The sequence below is a fragment of the Lampetra planeri genome, chromosome 72 (assembly GCF_965212315.1).
Source record: "Lampetra planeri chromosome 72, kcLamPlan1.2.h2, whole genome shotgun sequence".
Taxonomy (NCBI): Eukaryota; Metazoa; Chordata; class Hyperoartia; order Petromyzontiformes; family Petromyzontidae; genus Lampetra; species Lampetra planeri.
The window spans coordinates 288,037-309,683 of record NC_136177.1 but is presented as its reverse complement, the minus strand read 5'-3'; the positions used below and the strand labels follow the sequence as shown (position 1 = coordinate 309,683).

The 21,647-nt window shown below is 50.8% G+C and overlaps 2 protein-coding genes across 4 annotated transcripts; one reads left to right on the top strand and one right to left on the bottom strand.

Annotated features, from left to right (window-relative positions):
- Positions 1-366: 366 nt before the first annotated feature.
- On the bottom strand, positions 367-13,695 carry LOC144737629 (uncharacterized). The gene is made up of 6 exons (XM_078620397.1): positions 12,741-13,695; positions 12,303-12,403; positions 8,786-10,159; positions 2,988-3,083; positions 2,664-2,789; positions 367-2,125 (listed from the first exon to the last, which is right to left on the bottom strand). Exons 2-6 carry the CDS (start codon positions 12,337-12,339, stop codon positions 993-995), a joined length of 2,766 nt encoding a protein of 921 aa, XP_078476523.1. The 5' UTR covers positions 12,340-12,403; positions 12,741-13,695; the 3' UTR covers positions 367-992.
- LOC144737662 (uncharacterized) lies at positions 13,095-19,950 on the top strand. 3 transcript variants are annotated; one of them, XM_078620469.1, is made up of 4 exons: positions 13,095-13,258; positions 13,359-13,465; positions 15,419-15,608; positions 18,044-19,950. In XM_078620469.1, the coding sequence occupies exons 3-4, from the start codon at positions 15,509-15,511 to the stop codon at positions 19,324-19,326; spliced, it is 1,383 nt and encodes a 460-aa protein (XP_078476595.1). In that variant the 5' UTR covers positions 13,095-13,258; positions 13,359-13,465; positions 15,419-15,508; the 3' UTR covers positions 19,327-19,950. The 3 variants fall into 3 exon arrangements, with proteins under 3 accessions (XP_078476595.1, XP_078476593.1, XP_078476594.1); XM_078620467.1 differs by having other exon boundaries at positions 15,416-15,608; XM_078620468.1 differs by having other exon boundaries at positions 13,095-13,465.
- The last annotated feature ends 1,697 nt before the right edge of the window (positions 19,951-21,647 follow it).

The window sequence follows — 21,647 nt, the reverse complement described above, 5'->3', positions numbered from 1 at the left end:
TTAAATCGAGGGATCAAGTTCAACACACACACACGAACGTACAACCGACGACGCATTATTATCTGAACGACCTCTCCGTGTCAACGTGTAGCTGCGTCCCACTGCCGAGGGTTTTGGCCGATTCTTCTTGGACGTTCCTTACTTACAATCATTCCACACTTACGAACGTTCCTCACTTACGAACGTTCCACACTTACGATCATTCCTCACTCAAAAACGTTCCTTACTTACGAACATTCCGCACTAACGAACATTCCATAAGTTCAACATACGTACGCACAAATTATTGGCACCGCCACTATCCCCATGGTCGCCCCCCCCACCGCCCTGTAATCCATGGATCAAACAAGTCACTCGAGACACCGGTTACTGGGATGGCTGCAAGAGCGGTTTATGCTGAACGCTGTCGCAACAGAGGTCGCGCGTTTGGAGGCAGCAAGCGGGTCCTGTCGCTGACAACGCGTCACGAACGGGCAGCAGCAACAGCAGCAACAGCAGAACAGAATAGGTCAGAGGTACGAGCAAAAGTAGTGGCTTGAAGGACAAACATTAACAAGGTCAACGAACCTACGGGGGCCGCGTTACAAGCGATGTTGTGGGTGTGTTGACCGGTGCATCTGTTTGCGCGAGGGTACAACGCGCTGCATAACAGTCATCCTCGCAGCGGCAGCAGGCTCTGGTTGCCCATCGAACAAAGATGGCGGCCACCGCATCATCGCGCGGAGCTTTGAGATGCGGCTGCTACTGCTGCCGCCGCGGCAGTCTGGAACGCTCTTCCTTACCGATATCAGGGAGCCGCTGGGAGCTACGCTGCACTTTTAAATCATCCACATTGACAAAACTAACATCTTTAGAACCGCTTGTCAATGTTGTCGTTGTGTTTAGTTTGTTGTCTTTCCCCCAGCGCCTCCGATAAGCCGCGGTCGGCTGCGTACGGTGCGAAATAAGTTCAACGTACGTGCACACGTGCCGGTACCTTGGCTAACACGGACTCAGTGATTGAGACACTTCATGTGGAAATTGAGATTTGAGAGATCCGCAAAGTTCCTCCCGCAGACAAAGCACTTGTACGGCTTCTCGACGCTGTGCGACTTGATGTGCCTGTTGCAGGCCGACGAATTTCTGAAGTCCTTCTCGCATATCGGGCACCGGTGCGGCTTCTCGCCCGTGTGGATCATCGCGTGGACCTTCAGGGCCGACGGCTGTACAAACTCCTTCTCGCAGAGTTCGCACTTGTGCGGCTTCTCGCCCGTGTGGGTCATCAGGTGGTTCTTGAGAGACTTCGCCTCCAGGAAGCCCTTGGAGCACACGGGGCAGCGGTGCGCCCGCTCGCCCGTGTGGATCTTCACGTGGCTCCTGAAGTTGGAGAGGTGCCCGAAGGTCTTGCCGCACGTCGGGCACTCGTGCGGCCTCTCGCCCGTGTGGATCCTCGCGTGGCTCTTGAGCGTCGACGAGTCCGTGAAGGCCTTGCCGCACGTCGGACACTTGTGCGGCTTCTCGTTGGTGTGGTTCATCATGTGCCTCTTGAGGGCCAAAGAGTGGATGAAGTCCCTGGCGCACAGGGAACACTTGTATGGCTTCTCCCCCGTGTGGATCATCATGTGACTCTTGAGGGTTGACGCGAGCCTGAAGCCGTTCCCGCACACGGAGCACTTGAAGGGCCTCTCCCCCGTGTGCGTCATCGTGTGCCTCTTCAGGGCCGATAAGCACGCCATCGCCCTGCCGCACAGAGGGCAGCTGAGCGGCTTCTTGTCGTCGCCGGATTTCCGGCCGTCCGTCCGGTTCCTCCGGCCCCTGCTGTTCTCCAGGACCACCTCGATCTCCGCCACGTCCGACGGAGTCCCCGGATCTCCCCGCGACTTCCCGGGTCTTTCCGTTGAAGCGCCAGCAGGAAGGTCCTCAACCTCCCGAGGCCCTTCTTTGCCATAAACATCCTCTTGGTCAGAGCGAAGCTTCCCATTGTCGGACTCAAGGCCCTCTTTCTCATCCTCCAAAGGTTCCTCTTTCACACGAATATCCTCTTCGTCGGACCGAAGGTTCCCGTCGTCGGAGTCAAGGTCCTCTTCTTCGCCGAGGTCCCCCACCGCTTCAGATCGGAGGACTTCGCGAAAATCAGATTCCTGACCTAGGAGGCGAAAGGTCATCGTTGAGCTCTGCGCGAATTTCCATGAAAAGGAAAACTTATCCAGCTATGGGGGTGGAGGGGGAGGGGTCATGTGACTACAATTTTCGCCATGCTGGGCAGCAGTGCAGGTTGAGTGATGAGGGGAGGAAGGGGGAGTGGGGGGCGAGAGGGTGGGGGGTGGGGGGTGGGTGCAGTGCAACACCGGGGTTCAGATTGGCCGCTCGCCATCGATGTTGCCCGCGTCATGACGCGTCACGTCACGCGTCACGCCGTCGCCAGCTCCGCCCCCTGGGCGGGCTCTGTTATGGTAGAGCAGCCCTGTTAACGACCACCACTCACCACCACCCACCACCACCACTCACCACCACACACCACCACTCACCACCACTCACCACCACCACTCACCACCACTCACCACCACCCACCACCACTCACCACCACTCACCACCACCACTCACCACCCACCACCACCCACCACCACTCACCACCACTCACCACCACTCACCACCACCACTCCGTACCCCTCACCACCACTCACCGTCGTCAGCGTCATCTCTCTCCACCTTCACGGGCGGCCACGTCTCACCGCCCGGCTCCTCTCGCTTCACGAGCGGCTCCACGGGTAGTGAAGGGACCTCCTCCTCCTCCACCTCCTCCACGTCTCCTGTCCCAAGAGGAACCCAGCACAGTGAGAATCTCAAGACGGCGCCGCCGCTCTCCAGCAACCAGGGACCCTCACTGCCGCCACCACCACCACGGCCGCTAGTGCCAGGCTAGGTGCACCCAGAGGACTACTCACCACCGCCGCCACCACCACCACGGCCACTAGTGCCAGGCTAGGTGCACCCAGAAGACTACTCACCGGTAGCGGCACCAGCGCCAGGGTGTCCCCGCGACATCTCACGGCCGGGAGGATCTCCTCCTGCCGCCTCCCGCGGAGTCTTCGAAGCGGCCTCACCTCACCTGTGGGCACGGCACGTCAGGTTTGTGTAGTGTATAGTGTAGTGTATAGTGTAGTGTATAGTGTAGTATATAGTGTAGTGTAGTGTATAGTGTAGTGGATAGTAGTGTATAGTGTAGTGTATAGTGTATAGTAGTGTATAGTAGTGTATAGTGTAGTGTATAGTAGTGTATAGTGTATTGTATAGAAGCTTAAAATCAAGATTTACTATACACTACACTATACACTACACTACAAACTACCAGAGGTGTGGACTCGAGTCATGTGACTTGGACTCGAGTCAGACTCGAGTCATGAATTTGATGACTTGCGACTCGACTTGGACTTGCATAACAATGACTTTGTCCCACCTATGAGATGTGGACTCGAGTCATGTGACTTGGACTCGAGTCAGACTCGAGTCATGAATTTGATGACTTGCGACTCGACTTGGACTTGCATAACAATGACTTTGTCCCACCTCTGCAAACTACACTATACACTACTGTACGCTACACTACAAACTACACTATGCCCATACTCATAGAGACCCATGCAGACCCACAGAGACCCATACTCACAGAGACCCATACAGACCCACAGAGACCCATACCCATATAGACCCACAGAGAACCATACCCACACAGACCCACAGAGACCCATACAGACCCATACAGATCCACAGAGACCCATACCCATATAGACCCACAGAGAACCATACCCACACAGACCCACAGAGACCCATACAGACCCACAGAGACCCACAGAGATCCATACTCATAGAGACCCACACAGACCCACATACAGAGACCCACAGAGACCCATACCCACACAGACCCACACAGACCCACAGAGACTCATACTCACAGAGACCCACAGAGACCCATAGTCATAGAGACCCACAGAGACCCATACTCATAGAGACCCACAGAGACCTTTGGCTATCACTGATGATAGCAGCTCAACCCAATGGCTGATATCATCATCATCATCACGTGGACATTTACAACAGCACCTGACACACAGACAAAGTTCCCCTAGGTAGCCTCTAGCAGGGCTGTAGGGGCAAGTGCTGTTAGTAGCGAGTAGCACCACCTATGATGCACACACACAGACAAAGCTCCCCCAGGTAGCCTCTAGCAGGGTTGTAGGGGCAAGTGCTGTTAGTAGCGAGTAGCAGCACCTATGATGTACACACATACAAAGCTCCCCCAGGTAGCCTCTAGCAGGGCTGTAGGGGCAAGTGCTGATAGTAGCGAGTAGCAGCACCTATGATGTGCACACAGACAAAGCTCCCCTAGGTAGCCTCTAGCAGGGCTGTTGGGGCAAGTGCTGCTAGTAGCGAGTAGCAGCATCTATGATGCACACATAGACAAAGCTCCCCCAGGTAGCCTCCAGCAGGCCTGTAGGGGCAAGTGCTGTTAGCAGCATCTACGAAAGGATACCGGCACTGTGGCACTCACAGAGGGGTGGGTGACCAGCACCCACACCCGGCCGCCTTTGTCTCCCCAGCGCCGACGGTTAACACCCCACACCACACGCACGGCTACGCCAGGTACTCATTTGAGGCTGAGTCCACCTAGAGGAGGGCGAACCCGGGGCGAGACGATGGGGGTCCCGGAACATGAATAGCGCGGGGGGAGGGGGCTCGAATAGTGAAGGGGGCCCGGAACCTGCATAGCCTAGAGGGGGCGGAGCCTGCAAAGCTTATTGGGGGGGCGGAGCCTGTATAGCCTTTTGGTGGTGGTGGCCCCGGAACCTGCATAACGGTGGGGGCCCGGAAACCTGAATCGTAATTGGTGGTGGTGGGGGGCGTCGAGACGCGGGCCAAGCCTTGGCATCGGCTACAAATCTCAACCGCATTCGCCAATCAATAAACTATTAATGTATCGTGTATAGTAGTGTAGTATATAGTAGTGTATAGCGTAGTGTATAGTAGTGTATTGTATAATAGTGTAGTGTATAGTAATGTAGTGTTTAGCGTAGTGTATAGTGTAGGTATAGTAGTGTAGTGTATAGTAGTGTATAATAGTGTATAATAGTGTAGTGTATAGTAGTGTCGTGTATAGTGTAGTGTATAGCGTAGTGTATAGTAGTGTAGTGCATAATAGTGTAGTGTATAATAGTGTAGTGTATGGTAGTGTAGTATATAGTAATGTAGTGTAGTATATAGTGTAGTGTGACCGGATTCCGAGTGATGACCCCTTGCCCGCCCGTTTCCCCGTTCCCTTTCCATCCTCTGCCTCTCATTCCTTCTCTATCTCTCCCATTTCCTTTCAATGTTTCTCTCCTCGCACCGCGTCCTCGACTCTCCTCCCTGCGTAGCCGCGGCGTCGTTCGACCCGCCAGCACCGACACGGGTTTTAGTGTCACGCAAACAGAACGCGGTGCCAATTCGTTACTAGCACAGCACTCGTGCGTAGTGTAGTATATAGTGTAACGTATAGCAGTGTAGAGTAGTATATAGTGTAGTGTAAAGTGTATAGTAGTGTCGAGTGTCGTGTAAAGTGTCTAGTAGTGTATAGTGTAGTGTAAAGTGTCTAGTAGTTTATAGTGTAGTGTAAAGTAGTGTGTAGTGTAGTGTAAAGTGTATAGCAGTGTAGAGTGCCGTGTAAAGTGTATAGTAGTGTAAAGTGTATAGTAGTGTGTAGTGTAGTATATAGTGTAGCGTGTAGAATATAACAGTGTATAGTGTCGTGTAAAGTGTCTAGTAGTGTATAGTGTTGTGTAAAGTGTATAGCAGTGTATAGTGTCGTGTAAAGTGTCCAGTAGTTTATAGTGTAGTGTAAAGTGAATAGTAGTGTATAGTGTAGTGTAAAGTGTATAGTAGTGTATAGTGTTGTGATTTAAAACTTTCGTGACTGCAGGAAATCACATTCTTTTGGTTGTTTCGATGAAAGTCACGTGGATAGAAAAAAATACACTTTTTAAATGTTTTAATAAAAACCTAAAATTCACGACGTTTCGATCGCAACACAAGCGGTCTTCATCAGGCGATGCCTGCTGCTGAATATTTGGAGTCTGCGTCTCTCCCCGTGGCCTCGTGAAATTTTCTCCGGGTCTTCCGGTTTCTCCCTCGACATTTAGACATCAATGTCACACGTTCAGAGTACTGTATTTTGCTGCTCGAAACATTTCCACCACGATAAGCCACTTGGTTGAGCTGCCATCGTCTGTGATGGCCAAGGGTCGCTTATTTGAAAAAGAGCTACGATAGAGCTCAGTGGGACCTCACACCTGGTAACATAAACAGAGGTTAGTTTTACTGGTAGGAGACTCCTGGTTACACCAGCCCACAGGGGATTATTGTGTCCGTCCGTCGTGCATCCAAAAATGGGAGGGGTGGGGCTGGGTGGAGAGGGGAGGGTGGGGAGAGGCTGGGTGGGGAGGGGTGGGGAGGGTGGGGCTGGGTGGGGGGTGGGAGGGGTGGGGCTGGGTGGGGAGGGACTGGCCACCCCGTCGTGCCCTTATAAAACTCAACGTTTAACCTACTAACGCCGGCTTGTGCCCGCCCTCACAGTCGGCCATATTTGCGGAATACACCACGCCGCCGTTGACCCTGGCCATTGACCGAGCAACCCAACGTTCCTACCAGCTTCCTCCGCAGGAATGTGTAAGTATGGGTCTCGATGAGTGTGGGTCTCAGTGGGTTTGTATATTTATATTTACGCGATCTAACCCAAAAAACCTTTCATCTGCCCTACCGTCAAGACTTACTCCACGGGGACTGCGATCGCCGAAGTCTTCGGCGACGTTCTTTCAATCGTCGACTCCGGAGCAATCACGGTTCTCGTCGGCCTGTGACATCACATTGCCTTTTTGAGACTGTCAGTCACCTTCGGCTTTGCCAGTCTTCTCGAGTCCGACTTTGGAATCGGAGGTTCAGTCCTAAAATGGATCGCATCCTATTTGGCCGGGAGGACTTCCTCTGTTCAAAATGGCCCCTGTATTTATACTACTATTTATATTACTGGAAAGTTCTAGAATGTTCTAGAAGCTACTCCAAGTGTACTCAGCACTGAATCTATCTGGAATGTTCTGGGAAATAGCTAAATGTAAAAATATCACTGTCCTGGTCACAAAAGCAAAGTTTGTGGTGAATAATAGCCATTTTCTGTACTTTTGAGGCATAAGCAATTAGGAAATAACACTACCCAGGAACAAAAACATATTGTTACACCATCTTGATTTGAAGCTTTTGTGACTGCAGGAATCCATACTCTTTGGTTCTTTCGGTAAAGTCACGTAGGTAGAAATAAAATAAAATAAATCACGACGTTGTGATCGCAACACAAGCAATCGTCATCAGGTGGGACAACTACAGCAAGAAACAACTGCTGAAGAAGGTGAGAGGGCTGTCGTGTCAAGAGGTTATATAGACTACAGTAGAACCTCTGGTCACGACCATAATTCGTTCCATAACTTTGGTCGCAACCCGATTTGGTCGTGACTCAAACTTAATTTCCCCATTGGATTGTATGTAAATACGATTAATCCGTTCCAGACTCCTATGAACTGTATATAAATATTGTTTTTTTAAAAGATTTTTAAGCACAAAAATAGTTAATTATGCCATAGAAGTCACAGTGTAATAGTAAGCTAAATGTAAAAACATTGAATAACACTGAGAAAACCTGAACAGAGAAAACTAACATTGCCACGTCAATGTTTAGAATCGTTCAACAAGATGATTGTTTCGTCTGCTACATCAGTCGGTCGATTCTGAGAGAGAGAGAATATTCATACGAGCAATTCATGTTTCTATTTAAAGTAAGTTAACAGTAATATTTGGGTACAGTATTGTTTTTGGAAGCATTCAGGGTAATATCATATGAACGTTTACTTCACCGCATCATCGTGTGAATGATGCGAGAAGAGATTAACGGATTCTTATGTTAGCGATTTACGTACTCAGCGCTTTCGCTCTCTAAATTACGGCTTGAATGAGGGGGGAGGGGTATGACTACACTCACAAAATAATATCTTTCTAGGAATTTTATATAACAAAAGTTATATACATAACTGTTACGCTTTGTGTAACAGTTATGCATATAACTTTGGCGCTTACAAAAAAATGGCGTGGAAGGGGAAATCGGCCGCGGCCATGTTTGATCGCCACCCGAGTTTGTGTTCGTGACCAGATTAAAAAATGTTGTGAATTTTTTGGTCGGAACCCGATTTGGTCGTGGTCAGAAACGTTCGTGACCAGAGGTTCTACTGTATATAGGTAGGGTACATGGGCGGGGCTAGAGATGGGGGGGGGGGCAGTTAGATCTGCGGAGGCGACGGGAGAGCTAGTGGGAGAGAGAGAGGTGGGGGGTTGCCAATGAAGCAACAATGCCAATGCAGCAGCAATGCCAAACGTTGGGGATGTGGGGGGAAATTAACTCTGAAAACAAATTGCCCAGAATCAGGGTCAGGATTGAACCTACGACCCCCCCCGCATACCAGGCGAGGTAGTTAACATCTCCTAGCCACAATCAATTTTTATTTTTACGTGCCAATATCGCCCTCTTTAAAGTAGGCATGAGTGCGCATTACAGCATAACGGAAACGGGGAATGATAACTGGAAACGATGCAGCAACCGATGCCCGGGGGAAGACTGCTGGCGATGATCGTCGTAATCTTACCCCAGTGGATGTCAAGATGGGGGTTGAAAGCAGCGATATCTACGTTCAAACGGAATGGACCGTGCTTGAGGGCTTCACACGGGCTCAGTGATTGAGACACTTCATGTGGAAGTTGAGATTTGAGAGATCCGCAAAGTTCCTCCCGCAGACGAAGCACTTGTACGGCTTCTCCACGCTGTGCGACTTCATGTGCCGGCTGCAGGCCGACGACTTCCTGAAGTCCTTGTCGCATATCGGGCACCGGTGCGGCTTTTCGCCCGTGTGGATCATCGCGTGGATCTTCAGGGCCGACAGGTACGCGAAGTCCTTCCCGCAGACGTCGCACTTGTGCGGCCTCTCTCCCGAGTGGCCCATCGCGTGGACCCTGAGGGCCGCCAGCTGGGTGAAGGCCTTCCCGCACGCGTCGCACTTGTGCGGCTTCTCGTCCGCGTGCGTCAACTCGTGGTTCCTGAGGAAGGACGGCTTCGTGAAGCCCTTGCCGCACGCGCCGCACTTGTGCGGCTTCTCGCCCGTGTGGGTCATCAGGTGGTTCTTGAGAGACTTCGCCTCCAGGAAGCCCTTGGAGCACAGGGGGCAGCGGTGCGCCCGCTCGCCCGTGTGGATCTTCACGTGGATCCTGAAGTTGGAGAGGTGCGCGAAGGTCTTGCCGCACGTCGGGCACTCGTGCGGCCTCTCGCCCGTGTGGCTCTTGAGGTGGCTCTTGAGCGTCGACGAGTCCGTGAAGGCCTTGCCACACGTCGGGCACTTGTGCGGCTTCTCGTTGGTGTGGTTCATCATGTGCCTCTTGAGGGCCGATGAATGGATGAAGTCCCTGGCGCACAGGGAACACTTGTACGGCTTCTCCCCCGTGTGGATCATCATGTGACTCTTGAGGGTCGACGCGAGCCTGAAGCCGTTCCCGCACACGGAGCACTTGAAGGGCCTCTCGCCCGTGTGCGTCATCGTGTGCCTCTTCAGGGCCGATAAGCACGCCATCGCCCTGCCGCACAGAGGGCAACTGAGCGGCTTCTTGTCGTCGCCGGATTTCTGGTCGTTCGTCCGAGTCCTCCGACCTCTGCTGTTCTCCAGGACCACCTCGATCTCCGCCACGTCCGAGGGAATCCCCGGATCTCCCCGCGACTTCCCGGGTCTCTCCGTTGAAGCGCCAGGCCGAGAGTCTTCATTCTCCAAAGGCCCTTCTTTGACGTCAAGACCCTCTTCATCAGAATCAAGGTCCCCATCGTCACTCCGAATATCCTCTTCATCGGACTGAAGCTTCCCGTCGTCGGACTCAAGGTCCTCTTTCTCATTCTCCAAAGGTTCTTCTTTAACACGAATATCCTCTTCGTCTGACTGTAGCTTCCCGTCATCTGACTGAAGTTCCCCGTCATCGGACTGAAGCTCCTCTTCTTCACCGAGGTCCTCCGCTTCTCCGAGCTCATCAGCTTCAGACCGGAGGTCCTCTTGAAAACGAGGCTCCTGACCTGGAAGGCGAAACGTCATCTTTGAGCTCCGTGCAAATTTTAAGAAGGAAAAAGAAAAACGCGTCTACTACCGGATGAGTTGTCTGTCCATTTCACACCTTTCGGTCGTGGGCGGGCTTCGGCAACCAAAATAACAATAAGTGCCATCGTTTTCGAATTCGATAAAAAAACAAAAACCTCGATATTTTTCGATTAAAAGCTTTCGTGACTGCAGGGATTCATATTCTTGGTTCTTTCGGTAAAGTCACGTAGAAGGGAAATAATAAAAGAATACAAATAAAACGTAATAAAATAAAATTCTCACGATGTTTCGGCCACAACGCAAGCAGCCGTCTTCAGGTGAAGAACAGAGCTGTCGGAAAGACAGCATCCTAATGAACACTGCTAAGCTTGGCAGCGTATTTTAAGCTGGGTGGGAGGAGGAGAGCGCCTTGACAAAGGAGTTTACATATGAACAGAGGAATTTAGCATATTGATGACAAATGAAGATATTGGGTTAGTCACTCCTTGTGGAATGTGTAGGCGGTGGGGGGGGGGTCTCAAAGTCATATTATGCTCGTGTATTATGTAGGATTAGCAGTAATAAAGGGAGGTAAATGGAATATATAACTGAATTTGGAGCTTTCGTGACTGCAGGAATTACTCTTTGGTTCTTTCGATAAAGTCACGTATAAAGAGAAAATAATAAATTAAATACTAGCATACAACGTTAATTCGACTCTCTGTTGTATTACGTTACATTTCTAAGTATACTAGATTTGTGTTTCTATTTCATTTATACCTGATGATGATTGCTTGTGTTGCAATCGAAACGTCGTATGCTAGTATTTAATTTATTATTTTCTATTTATACGTGACTTTACCGAAAGAACCAAAGAGTAATATATAACTGCTCAACCCAGGCTATCAATGCTTCATTACTTGCATTGTCCTTGCACTGTTGATGTTCTCTGGTCAAACACTGGTGGTGAGACGAGGCTATAAAAGGGACTGTATCTCCAGTGTAGGCCAAGAAGTTTAAAGGACAATCCATGTATTATTAAGAACGTGTTTGCATCTCTTTTACTCCCAGCCTTGCACACTACCATCACTAGGAAATTTGACGTGCAGTGTTTCAATCGTGCAAATTGAAATGATGTCACATTGGTGGTCTGGCCGCACGGTAAAGATGCACTTTGTGAGTTTCTAAATCATCTCGACTCGCTAAACCCGGCCACCCAGTTCACGATCTTATCTTATATTCGCATAGCGCTTTTATCGAAGGCGCCTTACAAGGGTTACGAGTGGTACAATTGGGTGACTAAAAGTGATATGGTGAATAGGGATGGGGTATTGGGAGGGTGTGCTTAGTGGGAACGGGAATTACGGGGTTACCTAGAAATGGAGGGAAGGACGTGGCCAGGAATAAGAGGTGGGAGTCTTGAGCGAGGAGTAGAAATTAGACAGGGAGTGGTGCTTCTGGCTACATGTGGAGGGGGACGTTTGTTCCAGTGCAAGGGGGCGAGCAGGAAAACGGAGCGGAAACGGTGGATCGTGCACAAGGAGAGGCGGGGACGGTGAGGAGCGGGAGAGATGGAAGTGGAGGTGGCTAATGGACCCATCCCAATTCGTGGATATTTTCCTCGGACGTGGCCTAAACGTAGTGAAACCCGCCACCGCCACCACCACCACCACCGCAAAACTAAGTCGAGGGGTTTGTCACGTAAACACAACGTGGTGCCAATTAGTTACCGGTACGACACTCACCGGTTTGCCGTGTTTTTGGAGAGCAAACCCGCGACCACGTTCGCTATTCGAGTAGCCGCGACGTGGCGCCGCTGGGAATTACAACAAATACCAGCATCACCAGGCGACACTTGTTAGCCAATCAGATGCGGAGACCAGAGGCGGGTGGGTTAATGACGTCATAAACGTCGCAATGGATGCCCATTACCGGTTGGCTTATTCATGGGGTAATCGACGCGCGCAATGAATTGTTTTTTGGTATCGTTGCTACCGCTGTTGCTGACCCCCCCCACCTTGCAAGGATTCAAGACGGGAGGAGAGGGGACAGGGCGGAACCGGCTACACCAAGTGACGTCACCACCACCACCACCGCCACGGCCGCTAGTGCCAGGCTAGGTGCACCCAGAGGACTACTCACCGGTAGCGGCAGCAGCGCCAGGGTGTCCCCGCGACATCTCACGGCCGGGAGGATCTCCTCCTGCCACCTCCCGCGGAGTCTTCGAAGCGGCCTCACCTCACCTGTGGGCACGGCACGTCAGGTTTATGCAGTGTATAGTGTAGTGTATAGTGTAGTGTATAGTGTAGTGTATAGTGTAGTGTATGGTAGTGTATCGTGTAGTGTATAGTGTAGTGTATAGTCGTGTAGTGTATAGTGTAGTGTATAATGTAGTGTATAGTAGTGCAGTGCGTAGTAGTGTATAGTGTAGTGTAAAGTAGTGTATAGTGGAGTGTATAATTGAGTATATACACTAATACACACTGCACCACTTAGTGTAACTTGAACACTACACACTACACAATGCACCACTTTCGTAACTCTCCAAACCTTTACAGCTGTTCTGTGAGTTCAGTTTACCTGGGCTAGAGAGCCTGAACAGCAGCAGGAGGAGGTGGTGGTGGAGGTGGTGGAGGTGGTGGTGGAGGTGGTGGAGGTAGCGGTGCTGGAGGTGGAGGTGGTGGAGGTGGTGGTGCTGGAGGTGGCGGTGGTGGATTCGGAGCGCGTGGAACCTCCGTGGAGGAGACGGAGCGAGGGAGCGTGGAGCGGTGAATGAGTGGGGGGGCTGGGGGTAGGAGAGACCCCGGAACGTGAATAGCAGCTGCCACTGGGCCCCAGAATCTGCATTGCCACGAGGGGCGTGGTTAAGGGAGCCTCAGAACGTGCATAGCCAATGGGAGGGGAGAGCGGGGGGAGGCCCCGGAATCTGCATAGCCAGAAGGGGGGCGTGGTTAAGGGAGCCTCTGAACGTGCATAGCCAATGGGAGGGGAGAGCGGGAGGTTGGCCCCGGAATCTGCATAGCCAGGAGAGACGAGATGCGGGACAAGACTGTGGCATTGGCTCCCTGGAATCCTGCGGGCAGTACGGACCCCGCTGTGTGAGGTTCACCGACTCATCACACATGAACACACTGTGTGTGTGTGGTGTTCACCGTCTCATCACACGTGAACGCACTGTGTGTGCCCGTGGTTCAGCAGAAGCTGGACTGTCGCTCTCTCCCTGGATCTGGTTCCAACGTTGAGTGGTCTCATCAGTCGGTCTCCATTCACCCATTGGTTCAGTACCAGCAGCAACTGTTGACCTGGTGAGTGTGTGGTGGGTGAGTGGGTGAGTGATTGGTTGAGTAAGTGGTTGAATGGTTGAGTGAGTGGGTGAGTGAGTGGTTGAGTGAGTGGCTGAGTGAGTGGGTGCGTGAGTGAGTGGTTGAGTGAGTGATGAGTGAGTGGTTGAGTGAGTGAGTGATTGAGTGAGTGATGAGTGAGTGGTTGAGTGAGTGAGTGGTTGAGTGAATGGTTGAGTGAGTGAGTGATTGAGTGAGTGAGTGGTGGAGTGAGTGATTGAGTGTTGTCTTCGCCAGCGGTCCCCAACCTTTTTGTTACCAGGAACCGGTTTCGTGGAAGACAATTTTTTCACGGACCGGAGGGGACGGGGGGGTTTCATTATTGGGTTTTTCCCCCCTTTCAAAGAAGCTCTCCGGCGACGTTTGTTTTTTTACTCATGTTGGCCAGGGGTGAGCTTGTGGGCTGACCAAAACCGCGACCGCTGAGACGAGTTCGTGGTGCGGCAAAGAGGCGCGGACGGAAGTGGTCAATAAAATAATGGGAGCGGGCCACACGCGGACTCACCGCTCTCACCTCCTGCTATGGGGCCCGGTTCCTAACAGGCCACGGACCGGCCCGTGGCCCGCGGCCCGAGGGTTGGGGACCCCTGGCCTATGCGACATCTTGTCCAGCGGCTGCACGAGGTTACCGGGCGCGAAACGAGCGGAGTGACAGTGATGGCCGTGGCCACGGGGACAGCGGCGCCGTCTGTTGGAACGTCATCACCGGAGGCCGGGCGGGACAGAAAGCCCCCTCGGGAACTTTGAATCTTGAATCTTTATATCCGCCTTGGCCGTGCGACTCTTCGACGTATCGTGCGGCCTCACGTGTCTGAGCACCAGTTGGGCATCCTGCATCTCCTCATCCCCCTTCCTCATCCCCCCCCCTCATCCCCCCTGTCTCTCTCTATGTGGTGATATGTTAACTACCTCGCCTGGTGTACAGAAGGTTGTGGGTTCGATCCTGACCCTGACGACGCCTGCTGCTGTATATTTGGAGTCTGCGTCTCTCTCCCCATAGTGAGATGTTGACTACCTCGCCTGGTGTGCAGGAGGGTCGTGGATTCGATCCCGACCCTGACGACGCCTGCTGTCTATGTGGAGTCTGCGTCTCTCTCCCCGTGGTCGCTACGTGGATTTGTCTTCGGGTCCTCCTCTAGTTTTTTCCTCCTAATTTAGAATCAACGTTACCACGCGTTTAGAGTAATTTGTCTACTGCTATGAATGTCCACGTGATGATGATGACATCAGGCCCACGTGGTTGAGCTATCATTTGTGATGGTCAGGTCCCTTCTCAAAAAGCTACATTGCAGCTCAGTGGGACCTTACAGATGGTAAAATAAACATAGTTTAGTTTCTAGTATGAATCTCGATGATTATGGACCTCTATGGACCTCTGTGGATCGATGGGTCTCTATGAGTCTCTGTGAGTATGAGTCACTTTTGGTAAATGTGGATCTATGGGTTTCTATGCGTCTCTGTGAGTCTGTAGAAACACACGCTTAGAGCATTTGGCTGCTGCTACAAATACTCGGCGATGATGACGATATCAGCCCACGTGGTTGAGCTGCTATCATCTGTGATGGCGACGTCGCTTCTGACAAGATATCTACTACACAGTAGCAGCTCAGTGGGGCCTTACAGCTGGTAACATCAACAAAGTTTTAGTTGAATTGGTGAAACCTCGGTAGGAAACGGCGGTTGTTGTCGGACTGCTGCTGCTGCCGTCGCTGGTGAGTAGTCCTCGAGGTGCACCTAGCCTGGCACGAGCGGCCGTGGTGGTGGGCGGTGACGGTCCCACGGTTTTGTTGGGGCGTTGTCTCTGCGTTTGCTTCCCCCCCCCCCCCCGCTGCAACCTCATGGAGAGTGGCCGCGACGGTAGCGGCAGCGGCGTCGTCTTGAGTCTCTCACCACGCTGGGTTCCTCTTGGGACAGGAGACGTTGGAGGAGGTGAAGGAGGAGGTGGACGAGGTGGACGAGGTGGAGGAGGAGGCAGAGGAGGTGGAGGAGGTGGCTCTTTCTCTACCCATGGAGGTGTTTGTGAAGCGAGAGGTGGAGGAGCCGGGCGGTGAGACGTGGCCACCCGTGAAGGTGGAGAGAGAAGACGCTGATGGAGGTGGTGATGCTGGTGAGTGATCGTGATGGTGGTGGTGAGACGTGGTGGTGGTGGCGAGCGGTGGTGGTGAGTGGTGATCACGGTTCTCCGCGGCGAGTTAAACACGACGCCCATTAACAACATCGTTTGTGATGGTCAGGGCCGCGGCTTTCACAGCGGTTCAGTGGGGACTTACAGCTGGTAACGTAAACGTAGTTCCGTTTCAGTGTGCACCGATGTTTGGACCGGAGGACGAACGTCAAACGGTGAACAGCACAACAGCAATGCAAGCAAACGTGCTCTGATAATAAGAATGATTATAATAATCCATAATAGAGATTTGTGGGTGAGATCGCGTAAATATATAAATGTGTCGTTAAAACCCGCCACCACTCGGCACAGCCAACTAGTGAGGGTTGTCACGTAAACAGAACGTACCAATTCGTCACTAGTACAGCACTAGTATGTAGTGTAGTGTGTAGTGTATAGTAGTGTAGTGTATAGTAGTGTATAGTGTAGTGTATAGTCGTGTATAGTGTAGTGTATAGTCGTGTATAGTGTAGTGTATAGTCGTGTATAGTGTAGTGTATAGTCGTGTATAGTGTAGTGTATAGTAGTGTGTAGTGTAGTGTATAGTAGCGTAGTGTATAGTGTAGTGTACTAGTACAACACACCGGTGTGTTTGAGAGCCAAGCCACAACATTTACAAACTGAGTACGACATTTCGCCAGTAATTACAACCAGCTTCACCAGGCGACAGCCAGATTTGTGGAGAAGTCTTACTGCTTCTTTCCTTATATAGAGGCGTAGATGTGTTGACCACCCTGCTGCGCTCTTGCAAAATGTGGGGGGGAATTACTGAAGCGACGTACATTCTGCATGTGCATTATGTGAACCCTTTGTAGGCATGCATTTAAATAATGACTTATTTGATGATTCGCTTCCACGCAGAACTAAGACGAATGGTTACAGTTATTTTGATTTCTTTCAATTTCGATAGATTCTCTAATTAGTATTGGCCAGTAGTAGCTAGTTTTGCACAAAACTTCAACAAAATCAATTGAGTGTCCTTGTTGGCACACATGTTCTGCTACTGCTGACAGTTTTATTTGGGAGTATTTAATATTTCTCTGATGTTCTTTTAGTCGTGTGCTGTTTGCCCAACACAGCATTTACTACACGTGCAGTTAATCCTGTACACACCTTCTGTTGATAGCTTCGGTAATACATCTTTTGTACCAGATATTAGATTCTGTATTTTATGTACTGTGCCAAATCTGACTCTGATGTTTTGTTTTTCCAAACATCTGGCTAGTTTTTTTGTTACTCCCGCAATGTACGGTATTTTGATCGTTTTAATGACTTGGGCAGTTTCAGTGCTCTTGTTGTTTGATTTGGTTTTAGTATTCAATGCCCTGTTGATTTGTGCATTATTGTAACCGTTCATTTGCACCGCTTCTTAAACATGTTGAATTTCACTTCTCAGACTGTCACCATCTGACACTTTCTTAGCTCGATGAATGAGCGTCTTGCAAAGAGCAGATTTCTTTACGGGGTGATGGTGTGACTCTGCATTCAGATAGGCGTCAGTGTGCGTTTTCTTTCGGTAAACGCTGTGTGCTATATTACCATTTCTACCCCATCCGAGCAGAATATCCAGAAATGGTAGAGTTCTGTCAGCTTCCACTTCACAGATCTGGCTGTCGCCTGCTAGTTGTAATTACTGGCAAAACGTCGTACTCAGTTTGTAAATGTTGTGGCTTGGCTCTCCAACACACCGGTGTGCTGTATTAGTGACGAATTGGCACGTTCTGTTTACGTGACAACCTTACTAGTTGGCTGTGTTGGGTGGTGGCGGGTTTGAACGACACTTTTATATATTTACGTGATCTAACCGAAAAACCTCTATTATGGATGATATTGGTCGCGAAAGCCTACGTGTTAAATTATAATAATGATGATTATTATCATGGGGACCTGTTGCCGGCATCAAAGTATGAAAACTAAGGAGGGGTGTTTTTACGCTTTCGGGCAGCAAAAATTCCTTTAAAAAAGTTTTTTTAAAAAACAACGGTTTTATTCACAACTTCGTTTAACTCACGGTCGTTGAGAAGTACGTCAATGGCGCCTGAAACACGCGGCGCCTGCTTTGTGTGCGAGCCGATTCCACAGTTCAGGGACCATGGCGTTTTTGACCGACACAAAAATATATATAAATAATAAGGCGTCCATACAAAATGTAAATTGCTTTAAAGTAGCGAATTTAATTGATTAATTGATGCCGATTTTGATACGGGCATGCATTGTCAATGGATCTGAGAACGTGTGCAAAATGTGGTATTTATTCGTGTTGTTGTTGTTTTATATGTTGTTGGGGGGGGGGGGGGGGAGAGACCTTCGTCCGGTAGCAGACTTAAGTTTTACTTGAAATTTTCATGGAGCTCAATGGTGAACCTTTCGCCTCCTAGGTCAGGACCCTGATTCTCAAGAGGATGAGCTCGGCGTAGTGGAGGACCTCGGTGAAGAAGAGTTTCAGTCAGATGGCAGGGTCCTTCAGTCCGATGATGAGGATATTCGTGTTAAAGAGGAACCTTTGGAGAATGAGAAAGATGAGCTTGGGAGTGACGATGGGGACCTTGATTCGGACGAAGAGGGTCTTGACGTCAAAGAAGGGCCTTTGGGGAATGAGGACCCTCGGCCTGGCGGTTCTACCGGGAGACCCGGGAAGTCGCGGGGAGACCAGGAGACTCCGTCGGACGTGGCGGAGATCGAGGTGGTCCTGGAGAGCAGCAGGGGCCGGAGGAACCGGACGGACGGCGACGACAGGAGACCGCACGAGTGCCCCTTGTGCGGCCGGGCCTTCACATGCTCGTCGGCCCTGAAGAGGCACGCGATGACGCACACGGGAGAGAGGCCCTACCGCTGCGCGGTGTGCGGGAACGGCTTTAGGAAGTCGTCGGCGCTCAAGAGCCACGCGATGATCCACACGGGCGAGAAGCCCTTCAAGTGCCCGCTGTGCCCCAGGGGCTTCGTCCAGTCGTTCGCCCTCAAGAGGCACGTGATGAAGCACACGGACGAGAGGCCGCACGCGTGTCCGACGTGCGGCAAGGCCTTCACCGACTCGTCGACGCTCCGGAGCCACGCCAGGATCCACACGGGCGAGAGGCCGCACGAGTGCCCGACGTGCGGCAAGGCCTTCGCGCACCTCTCCAACCTCAGGAGCCACACGAAGATCCACACGGGCGAGCGGGCGCACCGCTGCCCCGTGTGCGACAAGGGCTTCGTCGAGTCGTCGGACCTCAAGAACCACCTGATGACCCACACGGGCGAGAAGCCGCACAAGTGCGCCGCGTGCGGCAAGGGCTTCACGAAGCCGTCCTTCCTCAGGAACCACGAGTCGACGCACGGGGGCGAGAAGCCGCACAAGTGCGACGTTTGCGGGAAGGCCTTCACCCAGCTGGCGGCCCTCAGGGTCCACGCGATGGGCCACTCAGGAGAGAGGCCGCATTGCTGCGACGTCTGCGGGAAGGGCTTCGCGCACCTGTCGGCCCTGAAGGTCCACGCGATGATCCACACGGGCGAGAGGCCACACCGGTGCCCGATATGCGACAAGGATTTCATAAAGTCGTCGGCCTGCAGCCGGCACATGAAGTCGCACAGCGTGGAGAAGCCGTATAAGTGCTTCGTCTGCGGGAGGAACTTTGCGGATCTCTCAAATCTCAACTTCCACATGAAGTGTCTCAATCACTGAGACACTTCAAACTGTCCAGATCCCTAGAATCTCAACTTTAATGTGAAGTGTCTCAATGACCAAGACAATTCACACTTTGCATATCGCTCGAACCTTAACTTCCTAATGAAGTGTCTCCATCACTGAGACAATTCAAGTACAATCCGTTTGAACGTAGATTCATAGCAAAGTTTTGGTTTACTTTTGGGGGTTAGATCGCGTCGACGTAAACGCGTCATTAGGCCCGCCACACCGCCCGCCACGGCCAATTGGTTCAGGGTTTTGTCACGTGAACAAAACGTGCCGGTCGGTTTACCACTTCAGCACCCTGGCGTGTGTTGGAGAGTGATCCCATGGATGTTGTAAATGCACATGCTCTGGATTCGCGAGCCTCGCGCATTCGCGAGCCACCGAATAGAATGTCTTCACCCTTTTAAAAGGAGGGCTGGAACGAGATCCGCTCTTGCCTTCCGAACGGACGACTGAGTGAATGACAGCAGTCTAAAACTGCATCTTCAATCCGCTGCTGTTGAGTCCACGCGAAAGAGAAGAAGACCAAACGTCTCAGCTGTAATACCCCTGTGCTCGCGAGCGTCACGCAGCGCCTACAGACCAACGACAACGGTGATGAGTGGTGGGGGGGGGGGCGGGAAGATGCACGTAGAACCCCACTCGGCCACCCGCTCAGGCCTCCATCTCGCAGTGATCCCTCTCCGGACTCGCCGCTGTGCATTTGCTCACTTCATGCTTACTCCTTTATACGCTCTTGGTTGTTATCAACGGGTTGAAGCTTTCGTGACTGCAGGAATCCATGTTCTTTGGTTCTTTCGGTAAAGTCACGTAGTTAGTCATCAGGCAAAAGTTTTGGCAAAAGTTTTGCCTGATGACGACCGCTTGTGTTGCGATCGAAACGTCGTGATTTTTTAAATTTTATTTCTAACTACGTGACTTTACCGAAAGAACCAAATAGTATTATCAACGGGTCGACCGCGAGGTCCATCGGGAAGGGAGCGAACGCATTCGGGGAGAGTGTTTCGGGGGAGATCGCTACCTCCCCAGAGTGGACACTTCCAATTTATATATTGCTTAGACACATTGTGTATCTACATACCGTATACTCGACAAAAGCTCACCCTAATGTATCTGTTGTTGTAGATATCATTCATAGTGTTCATTCATCCCGTGTACACGCACACATTGTTAATTGGATGATTGTTAGAGTGTTATTTGGTTTGTCATTTGGGTTCGTTCGGATATTTTGTGATTTTTCTTGATTCGCTTTTCGAATTTTTCGTCGATTAATTATAATCATTTATTCGTGAGACGTTCTATTGCAATGCTGCGGAGCTGATACCTCGAGCATTTCACTGCACCCGCTACAACATGAAACGTAGCTGTGTATGCGACCAATATACATTTTTTATCTGCTCAAAATGAAAAAAACTAAAACTGTGCGGTCGTTTTAATCATCGAACTCCCGCATCTTCCAATGTGGAGTCATCCACCCTCCCGAAATCCTCACCACCACCACCTCCCATTGTCGTCCAATCATCATCAAAGGTAATACAAATGGAACACATTGTTCTTGACTTAGAGCTTTCGTGACTGCAGGAATTCATATTCTTGGGTCTTTCGGTAAAGCCACGTAGATAGATCAAAGCTGCTGATATTCTCAGCAGCTCTCCTGCGATATGTCTCACCTGCTGATGATTGCTTGTGTTACGATCGAAACATCGTGATATTGTATTTTTTTTAATTACTTTTTATTATTTGATCTATCTACGTGGCTTCACCGAAAGACTCAATAATACATTGTTCCTTATAATGTATTGTGGTCATTGTTATTACACATTGACAATCCCCCCCCGCTGTATGTTCGCCTCGTACCAAGAACGTAATGACATTTTCCCACCCTCTCCACATTGGAATGAGGTTTTCTGCATTCGCGAATTTGCATTACAAGAATGCTACCCTCGTGGATACAGAGGAGATGGCGTTAACCGTAGAGTAATACGTCGTTTAACACGCAGGTGTAGGTTTTCGCGACTAATAGTGTCCGAAACGGGTTTTTTTTGGGGTGGTTAGATCGCGTAATTATAAATTTGTCATTAAACCCGCCGCCACCACCACTCGACACAGCCAATTAGTAAGGTTTGTGTCGCTTTAACAAAACGTGCCAATTCGTTACTAGCACAGCACTAAATCGGTTGTTGGAGTAGTGAACCAATTCGTTACTAGTACAGCACTAAATCGGTTGTGTTTTGGAGAGGGAATAAATTCGTTACTAGTACAGCACTAACCGGTTGTGTGTTGGAGTAGTGACCAATTCGTTACTAGTACAG

What these genes read in the sequence shown, in the direction of transcription:
- LOC144737629 (XM_078620397.1), bottom strand. Translation starts at nt 12,339, where the DNA reads ATGTCGCGGGGACACCCTGGCGCTGCTGCCGCTACCG. An exon ending in CCACATGAAGTGTCTCAATC is followed by an intron (nt 3,084 to 8,785) that starts ACTGAGCCCGTG and finishes CCCACAGGTGAG; the next exon opens with GTGAGGCCGCTTCGAAGACT. An exon ending in GAGAGATGACGCTGACGACG is followed by an intron (nt 2,126 to 2,663) that starts GTGAGTGGTGGT and finishes TTCGCCTCCTAG; the next exon opens with GTCAGGAATCTGATTTTCGC.
- LOC144737662 (XM_078620469.1), top strand. Translation starts at nt 15,509, where the DNA reads ATGGAGGTGTTTGTGAAGCGAGAGGTGGAGGAGCCGGGCGGTGAGACG. An exon ending in TGATGGAGGTGGTGATGCTG is followed by an intron (nt 15,609 to 18,043) that starts GTGAGTGATCGT and finishes TTCGCCTCCTAG; the next exon opens with GTCAGGACCCTGATTCTCAA.